Source organism: Charadrius vociferus, unplaced genomic scaffold (assembly GCF_000708025.1).
Source record: "Charadrius vociferus isolate BGI_N301 unplaced genomic scaffold, ASM70802v2 scaffold38, whole genome shotgun sequence".
NCBI lineage: Eukaryota > Metazoa > Chordata > Aves > Charadriiformes > Charadriidae > Charadrius > Charadrius vociferus.
Window position 1 is genome coordinate 386,374 of NW_009650176.1, and position 11,590 is coordinate 397,963.

The 11,590-nt window shown below is 48.8% G+C and overlaps 1 protein-coding gene across 1 annotated transcript in view; it reads right to left on the reverse strand.

Annotated features, from left to right (window-relative positions):
* INPP5A (inositol polyphosphate-5-phosphatase, 40kDa) overlaps window positions 1-11,590 on the reverse strand; it is a 184,681-nt gene that overhangs the window by 153,147 nt on the left and 19,944 nt on the right. Inside the window, exon 5 of the mRNA XM_009892737.1 lies at window positions 11,200-11,287. Coding sequence (XP_009891039.1) covers window positions 11,200-11,287 — 88 coding nt within the window. The remainder of the gene's footprint in view (window positions 1-11,199; window positions 11,288-11,590) is intronic.

Below are 11,590 nucleotides of genomic sequence, written 5' to 3' on the forward strand. Positions count from 1 at the left end.
ACACGCATTACTTGAAAAGAGCTGTTAATAAAGTCGTGGCCATGCTAGAGCAACGTATAAATGGTCCTGCCTTAGCCCTACCGCACATAAATGCAAACAAGGTATCCGACTGCCCCATACTTTAATAATTAATTTTTTTTTCTGTGGAAAGACAAAACCTGGCAACTATGCTCTCAAATTTGCAAAGGGGACCCACGTGGGGGTTTGCAAACTTCAATGAAAGCATTTACTACACTATTTGTGCCGGATCTTCAATTATTTCAGCGCATAATACTGTCCTCCATGACTGCTCTTCCTGTCCTGTTAAAACTGCACACCTTCCTGAGCGCTCGGCGAAGCCCCCCGTGAGCCCCCAGCCCCGCAGAGCGGCGCGCTGTGCGCACACCGGGGAGGGCGGCAGCGCTGCCCAGCAATGCCTCTGTGGTCCTAAGAGAAGGGGCGGAGGATTCCCGTGTTCTAGAAAGGAAGGCTTAGGTCCGAGTAAATATAGTTGAAGCATTGAAATGTTTACCAACGCATGTTCACCAGATGTGCAGAACGCCGTCACGTACCGACACACGCGGTGAGCAGCTGCCCGCAAATCACTAATGTGAAGAGTTATTAATCTCTGGCCACGGCTCGCTTGGGGATGAGCTGCTAACGATGGATACCACGCAGTGGTCCATTCCCCTTTGGCCCTTTGGGAAGCCCCTCGCCCCCGCCCGGCCCGGCGCGCGCTCCCCACCCAACGCCGGCTGCCTCCCGGCACCCATCGCAGCACAGACCGCCTGAGAGCCACCGCACGCCGCAGGGCATCGCTGGTGTCCCCGGTGCGGTGCCCAGGACGTGGTGCGGGGTCTGGGGACAGGCCGGGTGCAGTGACGTGACGCTGTGACTCGGTGTCTCTCGTGCTCGGGGACGGAGGCCACGATGGACGTCGCGAACCCCGTGCCTGCGCTGGGACAGCCCTTGCTCTGCACTTTCTCAGCGCCTCTACCAAGAAGGTTTCTTCCTTTCACTCTGACAAGATTTGCTGTGCTCCTGGGCTTTAGTAAGCCAGAAAAGTAAAGGAACTTCACTAAAATAAAATAATATAAAAAGAAAGGCCTGAAAAGGGGACTTTTATTCCATTCACAGTAAGTGAAAATCTCTGTTAGTCATGATTTCCCTCAAAATCCTTTACTATTTGCATACAAACTTAAGTATCAAACTGAATTCCATTAATTCTTCAAGACAGGATTAAGAAGAATAAATTCTAAGTATTGTGTACCATAAAAAAAAAAAAAAAGAAAAAGGAAAAAAGCTAAATAAAACTTGAGAACTGTCATGCAAAAAGCAGGCAGCAAATACCAATCTGTAAAGGACTCAGTCGAAGCCTCGGGAATATCTCTGCAGTATCACTCAGCTGTCAAAAGCAGAGTTGTCAAATAAATGGAATATGATTGAGAAAATTTAGTGGTTTGATGTATGCATTGAGCCAGCCAATAATTCTTCCCGTAAATCTTCGGACAAATTACTTTAAGAACACACAGTAATTAAATATGCAACAAGGCAGAATCAAAGAAAAACGCAACACGTCCTACACTGAAAGGAGCGGAGTTCTGCTCCTGCCCAGCTCCGAAAACGCCCAGTGCCAACAGGGCCGGCTTCAGAAACACCACCCCCCCCACCAACAACAGCAGCTCACGTGCCCGCGGGTGCCCGTGGCGCTCCCCCGCTGCGCCCGCACCCCACGCGCTGAGCCCGCGCAGTTCATTTTAAACCACCCCAGCGCGCTGCAACACCGACAGCGGCGCCTGCAAGGCTCAGCGCCGCAGGAGAGTCACCCACCGCGGAGACAGCGGCCCAAGCGACCAACAACCACAGCACCTCCTGTGTTACATGGCAGTTACAGGTTGCTTGTGGGGCTTTTTGTTTGTTTTGGGTTTGTTTGGGTTTTTTCAAAGTTTTTTTAGCATCACTTTTCCAACAGCAATCAGAAGTCTTTTTTAATTTTTAAAAGCTTAGAAATAGTTAATTTCCCCTTGTGTTCAGATATTATAGTCTACAATTTAATTTCAAATTTTTCAGCTGATTTTTAGATGTATGGGTTTCTACAAAAACAGGTCATAATTATTCTTTACAAATAATGCCACATTTTTTCTAAATATGTAGTCTGTTGCACGACTGCAGTATGAAATTCTGCATATAAAATCCACAGCCTGTAGGAAATGCAATTCCGTATAAATTGTAAATCCATAGCTAATACCAAGAGTGTAACGGCTCTATGTCTAAAGAAGCCGCTGTATCACCGATCTCCGCAGCGCTGGCACATTTGAACAACAGACATTGACCCCAGACTGCATTATTGGGCTACTGATCTGTGAAATTTCTCACTGTTTTGTAATTATTCCTTCTCTTCCAATTATACAGAAGTGTCAGAAAAGAGGTGGAAGATAAGCACTGAAATTCCTTACAGCAAGAACAACTCTACAGACCTCTCACAGACTCGTTTCAAAAATGCATAGAAAAAGGTAAGTTAAAACCAGGGGAAGGTACCGCTGCGGCAACACCATTCAGGTCCCATTTCCCGTCCAGAAGAGATGGGAAGCGATTCCCTGACAGCTGACTTAGTTCCCTAAGAAATTAAGGGGGAGATTTCATCTCAGGCGGCTGTAAATACACATCCACGTCACAAAACAACAATACTTATAGCACCATTTCTTCGTGACTTTGTCAGAAGCAGCAGATTACCTCCTGCATTCCCCGGCTCACTTCAGGAACGTGTTTTTTCCCATTAAAGACAAGACAAAAGCTGAGGAGGAGGCGGAGCTTTGCGGTGCGGTCTCCAAGAGCTCCCCGCCAACCTCCCCGGGACCCCCGGAGAGGGCCGTCAGGGGGTTCCCCACCGCAGGCCCTCAGCGGGAGAGGGGGCTCTGCCCGATACCCCGACAGCGCCGAGGGACACCGCCACCGCGAGGGCCCGCCACGCTCTGCACCGCGCGCAGCACCGCACACCGATTAAACCCTCCGTTTTCTGTGGCGCTTTCTCCACCGCGTGTGCCTCACCAGAAAGCACCGCCGCGCACGGCTGCGGGTCCGCATCCGGCATTTTAGGGGCAGCTATAAGGAAGACTAATGTATTTCTCAAATGGTTTTATTCCTTTTAATAAAAGGAATTTTAATTCCACTGAGGAAGCAGAATCAGCAGAAAGTACAAATTAAACGTGAATCCAGGTAGCAAACACCAGCACAAACGCCAGCGCTCCCTGGGTGGCATCTCCCGGACACCCCCGTGCAGACCTCTGCCTCGTCCCACGGGACAGCCCCCCTGGGCACCGCCGCGCCGCCCACCAGCGCCACGCACGGCCCTGTGCGCTGGGGGACCAAGAAAAAACCCCAAAGAACCTGCATAACAAGACTTGTTTAAAAAGTCCTTACTTATTTAAAAAAAAAAACAATAGCAATAATAATAATAATAAAAGAATGAGGCAGAAGGAAATGTTTGATGAGAAGTGACGTGGGCGGGCTGGTGATGGCAAAATACTTGTATGTTTTCACACATGTTTCTCAGAAAGGGGCCTGCGGACCCTCCTTCGGTCCAGAGGATGGTTTCCTGGATGACCCTCACAGGGTAAACCCCCGCAGGGAGCCGAGTGCCACCCCTGTGGTGTCCCCTCCTGCGCTGTGACCTTCCCTCGCAGAACTGCCCTGTGCCATACCCCGCTCCAGGCACAGCATCTCTGCCGCCGTCCCACCCCGCGGTGCGCTGCGGGAACCCGGGGCTGTGCAATAAACGGTACTTTGGGTAAGTGCTGCTCGTAGGAAGCCCGACATAAGCCCAGACCTTCTGAGGGAGCAGGGCAGGAGATCCCGGGCAGCCCTGGCAGGATGAGGTCTCGGGAGCTGAGCGTCTGGTCCTGTCACCGCTGACACCCCCCAGATTTGCGAGGAGGGTGTCGGGTCCCCCAGACCACCCCGGCCACGGCGGGGCTGAGGGAAGTGCAGAGCGGGGGGCTGTGACCACACCAGATGCGCATTCGGTACTGGGGGGGTTCCGTTCGTTACGGTGCTGTGGCTTAAGACCAGAAATGAAGTCCTACTTCTCGAACTTGGCATATTTTTCAAAGGCATCACTATAAAAAACCCCAACCCCTCAAGCACAAAACAGAATTCCACAGAAAGGAGAGCAGGGAAACACGGAGAAGGTGGAAAGAGGCTCACGTAATTTGCGGAGGACAACTCCAGCCGCGACTACAGTGCAGGCTAAGCCTGGCAAGAAGCGTGCTCCGCAGCCTGCCGCTCGGCAGAGGGCACGTCCCTGAGGGCCACACCAGGAGCACCTCCGGCATCCCGCCCGGCGCGGCGCCGCGGGGCTGTGCGGAGCGCGGGGGCCGTCCTGCGGCGCATCCCGGTGCTGCAGCTCCACCTCCTGGGGAAAAACGGCCTTTCTGCACAAGCCGAGAACGCCGAGAAACTGTTGATGGAGGAGCGGGCTGAGAACTCGTCGGGCGCGAGAACCCCCCCGTGTTCAATTCAATTATGTCGCTCTTCCTAAATCATCTTTTTTATTTAACAAAACTCCAAACTGCCACAGCTAATAAGCTCAGAAGAATCAGTGTACACCATTCATTTCTGGGAACAGGCCGATATTTTCTAAGACTCATTAATAACTATGACAGGATTTATGTACGAGATAAATTCAATTCAATTTCCTTTTTCAATTAATGGCCAATTATTCGAACTCAGCTCAACCAAAAATATTACTCAAATATCATTAATCTAACAAAAATTAACTTTACTATTCTCTCAGTAATGAGCAGATATAATTTTAAGGTAAAATAACACACTTGAATTAGATGTTGTCCACCTGAGTTTTTAGGACCACCGGCGCCCTCCCCGTCCCCCCAGCTCGGGCTGTTATGTTAAAGACACCGACTGGAGCAAAGGTCCCTCCTGGACCCTGCTGTGGGCCACCCGGTGCTTTATCCAGCTTGGTGTAAGAGCCACTTACATCCGAAAAACTCCTGGTACAGACTGCATGGGGTCAACTAAAAACAATCAGGGAAAAAAAAAAAGCATAACCATTTTCTACACATTGTGGCAATGTATGTGCTGATTTACCTACTCCAAGACAAAAAATGCCGGGACGGCGCCGTGCAAGGAGAGGGGAGCAGGGCTGGATGGGGATAGCCCCCACTGCACCGACGGGGGCAGCCCGAGGAACAGGCAGCTCCCCTGCACAACCCCGAGCACTTGTGCCCCATGAAAGGTGGTGTGATGGCAGCCCCCGAGGGCTTTCGAGAGACCTGCTGCTCAGGAGCCAGGCGCGCTCCCCAGGACCGATGCCTCTGCCCTCTGCAGCACAGCAAGCACCTCAGCCCCATAACCCAACCGCAGGTCGCACAGGGGGTGGGCGAATAAAGCCTGACGGAAAAAATGGGCCGTTATCTGCTGTATTCTCCATTAATAGTCTATCTTTGTCCATTTCCTGGGTGGTTATTTAAGAGAAGTTTCATTTCAATAATTATCTCACAAAACTTGAACTTTGGAAGATGGCAGCCACGTGAGCGCAGCATCCTCTCTCCTTCCAATGTATTTGTCTTAGCAGTGCAAAATAACCTTTGTGGTTTATGGCATTGGTGGTGTTAAAACACATCGTCCTAACGTCAGAAATGTTAGTTTCAAAAAGTATCTCTCTTTTTGTTGTTTTTGGGGGTTTGGGTTTTTTTTTTTTTAATTTGAAAAAAAAAATCTGCTATGTAATGAGCTAATTAGACTGCAATACATCCTCACGGGGAGGAGCAAGCTGACACTTCAGCACATCAGCTCTACAGCCCAACAGCATTTCTTTCATTGCACGGTTATCTATCTGGCTCAGCAAGCAGACAGGCAATTGAGGATTCTGTTTATTTTTTAAAAATACCTCGATACTGAGAAGTACAGCAACCGCCCTGCTGTGCAGGTGCTTCCGCAAACGCGCTAACTGAGCGCACAACGTGTCCCCAAAGAGCCGGAGGCACGAGCTGGTGACAAGCTTGCTCCCAGTCTGGTTTGCCAGGAGCCCTCAGGGTTTGACTCTGTGCAATGAAGATTCTCTCTCCACCTACTGAAAGCACCCGTCCAACACAGCAAGCACGGTTTAAGCTATGCAGGGGGGATTCTTCTGCCTTCTTCTACTAATGAAAGAAAAAAAACCAAACCACAAACATTTGCTATGCAATATAAATCCTTAATTGAATATTCCAGAAATCAATAAATACAGGGCACCAAACAAAACTAGCTTTGATCTAATTACAATAAAAAATGTCACTGATTATACTGACATGTTTTCATACAAAAATAATTATGGATTTGATGAAAACATCAACTTATTTCTAGCTGCTATTCAGCTTCGGTATGAATGCTCTTATTCCAGAATAAAAGCACCTTATTCACAATTAACTTTGGCTATTGGAGAAGTATCCACGGGTAAAAGTTCAAACCCCACAATTTTTGAGTAACTCTTCACACAGAAAAACATCAAGATTTATAATTTACCCCTTACATAAAATGTATCAAGTACAGTAAAACTAACAAAGAATGTAAATGCTAGGACGCTGGGAGAAATCAATACAGCTGCACACACCTGCTTTATCAAGAGTGCAGTCCATTGGGCACACTCACAAATACAACAATTGTACTGAATTTCTCCGCTTCTCAGACTTTTACCTATTTCAGTCGTCTTGTATCTGTCTTCTCTCTTCATTAATTATACATTCTCTAACAGAAACTAAGATCTACCTTCTAGATTACATTTTATATGACAAAAAAAGTATAATGTTTTAACCAGAGATTTACAGGAGGCTGAAATTTTAAAAACCGTTGTCAACCTGTTTGGATATCTGGAAATCTCTGGCTAGCACACGAGTCAGTCTGTCCACACCAGTTTGCCACCTGTACTTCCAGTCATCACTGGAACAGCATCAGAGCTGCCCGTTTAGCTAATCTGAAACTTCTGGGAAGCCATCGTTACGCTCGGGAAGGTTGTCACCCACAACCCTCATTCATAACTGGCGGGAGCTCTTAACTCCGACGCTGTCACCTTCCCAGGGCTGGGAAGCATTAGCTCTAATGTAGCCGCTATCTGCCAAGAGATTAATCTGCAGATCATTTTTAAACTTTAGAAAACCGTGCATCTCTGGAGTGTGATATGAACTGCTTTGTCCCTGGGCACGTGCATGCTGTCCCGCGCTCCCCGTGAAACCTCTGCTGCAAATGCTCATCACGCGTGCCTTAATTACAGCCTTAGGTCAAGAGTCGCTGCCAAAATCTGACCCTCCCTCTCAACCCTTCCCTTCGCGACCGCACAGTGACCACCCCGCGGTCCAGAGAGGTTCTGCGAGCTGCCGGGGGCCGCACGTCCCCCCGCCGTTCCCTCGCTGCCCATCCCACGGGCCAGAGCTGTATCTCGTGTGTGTCGTTTGACAAGTTTTCAGCAGAACAAATTCCCACACAGCTTCATCCTACCACCTATGGCAAAACAAACCAACCGACAGACCCACAGTGTCCTCCCTACTCAAGACACCTCCCACTCCCTCTCCACAAATCCCAAACCTAAAACCTGCCTGGTTTATACCAGATTTGGTATACGCGACCATAAATGACAAATGCCTGGTGTTAAACTTTATTTGTGCCTGAGATGACGCAAAATGAACTGTTTTGATCCTTAATACACAGTGAATTATTAGAGTTTTTAAAACCAGATCACTCCATGAGAGACACCTCGTTATCACCTTGTTCTTTCCTTTCACAACACGAGTAAAACACGAACCTGAGCTGCGGTGGCCTGGAGGGGAGAGGCTGCGTGCTGAAGGGACGGGCTGCGGGAAACGCTCTCTCAGGTCTCACTGTCAGCCCTAACGCTGCCAAGCTGAGTAACTATGGGCAGCAAAATCCGATTTAGCTTTGCAGGAGCCAAGCCAAGGAGAGCCTTACAGAAGAAGTGATGCCAAAACTGCTAGAAAAGGGGATGTGAAAGCAGCAGGGGTAAAGGTTAGCCAAACTGCAACTACTTGGGCTTCTCCATTTCTAAAGAAAATAGCATTATACAACAATATATGTGATAAATGTTCATAATTCAAAGACAGAGAGGTAATAATATAGTAATTACAGGGCTACCATCTGCTGCCAATTCCGTGCCTTAGAAGGGATGGAAAAAAGCCCACAGAAGTTAAAGAACTTTGCAATCAAGCAGAACTAATGAGGAAACAGGGAGACGCATAACATCGTGCCAGCCAAACCACACTGGAGACAAGACTAAAACTTTACCCTAAATGGACACACCACAGTGGTGAAACCCCTCTTCAGACAGTCATTCATGGCATAAGTTATACGTGCACAAAGACTGAACAGAGGAGCGGAAGAACTGCCAGTGCAAACCACACGTGTAAAAAAACATTTATACGAATCTTTGATTCACAACAGTAGTCTCATGAACCATGTATGAGGACAGCCAGTATTAAGTGCCAAAAAACAGACTAAGAAGTCAAAAGTTTAAGCAGCTCAATATGAAGGGGCATCCTCTCTCCTTTCCAGGTTTTCTGGCTTTGGTTCCAAGCCACGACTACTAAAAGTCTAACAAGGAAGGTGTAAAACATTCCCCTAGCACACAACATTTTCTCCCAATGACAGCAGTATACAGCGTGATTAAATCATCACTCGTCTTTTGCTTTTTTTCCCCCCTTTTCCACACTGAACCGATTCAGCTCCGAAAGGTTCTTACGGGTTGGAAAGAACAACAGACAGAAAAAGTTGGAAACATCATTTATGAGTCGCCTCCATCTTTTCATTATACTTTTAAAAATTCTGACACAAGAACTGGATGCCAGAACACCCGTGCTGTCTTCACGATGTCTGTACAGAGACAAAATCACTGTCTTTCTTACACTCCTCCTCCACTAGCTACATTTCAAGGCCTTCTTCAGCTACAGCACTGCAACGAGAGCTCGTTTCCAGTTTGTCCCACATAACCTCAAAAATCCATCCTCCAGAGAGGGACCCCTGCAGTACCGGAGACACCTCACCAACGCACCCCGGTACTACGCTCATCGTCGTTTCCCAATGACCACGTTACGTGTTAATGCCATCAGCAACGCTTCTGCACTCACTGCCAGGTCGCTCGTACAGATGAGCCCACATCTGAGGAGATCTGAGGGCTCCCGTAGGACCCCCGCTCCTGCGATCGCCTCCACCGGAGCCGGCCGGAGCCACTTCCCTGCCACGCGACACGGCGGCACTGCTACGCGTGGCGTTAGTTACCAACAGCCTGTCACGCGGGGCTCCATCACACACCTTTACAAACCTGTTTGAGATCCTTACAGTTACTAGTTCAACACAGAGTAATCTAATCAAATAATAAAAGCACGCGTTTGATTAGACTATTTTCCATGGAAAATAATATTTCTATAAGCAGTCTTCCCCCCCCTTTATTGACTGATTTTGTTGACAGAATTTCTTTTTCCAAGAAGGCCTGGCTTTAGTAAACACAGGATGAGAAGAAGAAGATAGGCAAAGTAATATTTGTGACAGGACAGGGAGAATCACAACGGTGCTTGGGGAATACGGCAAGAAAACATAGTGCCTAGAAAACAATGCGAAAACGTGAAACAAGAAACCGCATTATTTCTTGAACTAGGAACTTGGCAAAACACAGAGTTCTTCAGAGACACAAACAGCACATGCTCTACGTCTAGGATTGCTGTCAACCTCCTTAAGAGCCTTTTTACCCACCATCAAAAATAAATGTACCTCATATTAAATAAAATAACTTCAATACTATAAAGTATTGTGGCTGTCTTTTAAAAAAGGTTATATTTTGTTATAGGCTGCATTAGCCCTCTGCACTGTGTTTCCCAAGCTAAGATCGCAGATGATCATCCCCCTTTTTCTCACAACCACAGAAAAGCCTCGGTCGGAAGGGAGCTCTGGAGATGACCCAGTCCAACCCTCTGCAGAAGGTTGTGCTGAGCCCCTGAGAGCGCTTCTCACCATGTCCGGAGGTGCTCGCTGCAGGCCCACCACAGCCCCGCGGGGCCTTCGTCGGTGAGCACGTTTATCTGGACACAGTTCTGAGCTGTAAGAGCTCTAAAACACGCAGCGCTGTCCTACTGCCCTTCATCTGCCAGGGCTTCCTGAATGCCTTCAGCATACAGTTTTAACACTCCTGATGCAAGATTTGTCCCACTAAGGCCCAGTAAAGCAGATAATCTAGTTTTTCTCCTCTTTGATGAGAAAGAGAAAAAAAATCCGGATATCTCTCCTCCATTTCCACACTACCTGGGCTCCCAGCCAGAGTAACTAAAAACTGAATAAAAAAAAACTTTCCAGGTTCTTATTCCCCCGGGTTACATGCTACTGAGCCGGGACTTGCGTGCATGTTGGGGGCTGGTTTTCCCCTGTCTGGACTGCACCCCCCAGCCGCTGCCTTTGGCCGCCCGGCAGCGCCAGCTTGCGTGCCAGGAGCGGAGCCCCAGGAGGCACCGGGGAGCCCGGCAGGAGCCGCCGACTGCACCGCGCAGCGTCCTGGGGAAAGGGGCAGGGACCAGAGGTGGCACTGCGTCACCTCTGTGAAGGACCGTTTGTTCCTGTACAACCTAGCGCTAATCCCCCGGACAAACGGCAGACGCGTTCGCACACTGCGTGGTCACAGCAATGACCGTACAATCGCTTCTGCTCTGCATCAACGGCGATGCTGCACACACACTTGTGCATCTACCTACACATCACTCGCGTGCTAGTGGAAACTTGTGCTCTGGCTCTTCTCACCATCCCACCGTCGAGCGAGCCTGCAAACGAGCTCTAGAGACACGTAACACAAGTCTCGAGCCCTCGCCAAGCCCTGTCGGCAGCGAACGGCCGTGCAGGGCTGGCACCACCTCCGACTGACAGACAGCAACACGGCTGCTGGAACAGAAGGCAATTCTGATCCACCAAGAAGGTTAATTGTTAGAGAGAAAAAAACCTTAGACGATCATTTTAAACAAAAGAAAAGACTTTCTGTGCATTCTGACAGTCTACTCGTTTTTAAATAGATGTGCTTCCGCGAGATGAGCATTTATACGTCCTACAAAGTAAACACTTAGTAAAGATGTAATCCTCATTGCGATGGAAGCAGCTCACACCCCCACAGCAAGCAAAAAAAACCCCAACCAGTTTGATTCACCATCTGTTGAATCAAACTTGTGAAAGAAAGAAATTTACCGTAAAATGTTCCTGTGATTTATAGTTCTCATCCAGGTACACTCGAGCTCTGTTGTAGTCTTTCATCGCATCACTTGATAACAACTCTCTGAAAGAGAAAGAAGAGATTGAAAACATGAAGGGAGATGCAGAGATACTCTACTGCTTTGGCATCATTCTCTGTTCTGCAGTGCCCCCAGTGCCACCCAGGAACCACAGCCCTTCATCTCACGTTGGGGTGAATTTTGGGGATGGAGGTTCCCGCGCCGCAGGGGCTGCCGGCTCGCTCCCTGGCTGACCCCATCGGCGACCCTTCGCAGCGGCGCGTGGCGCTCCCAGCGCCGTCTGGACACAGCCGTGAAGGGCTCAAGACGCCGAAGACCACCACAGAATCCCCTAAAATCGGACGACC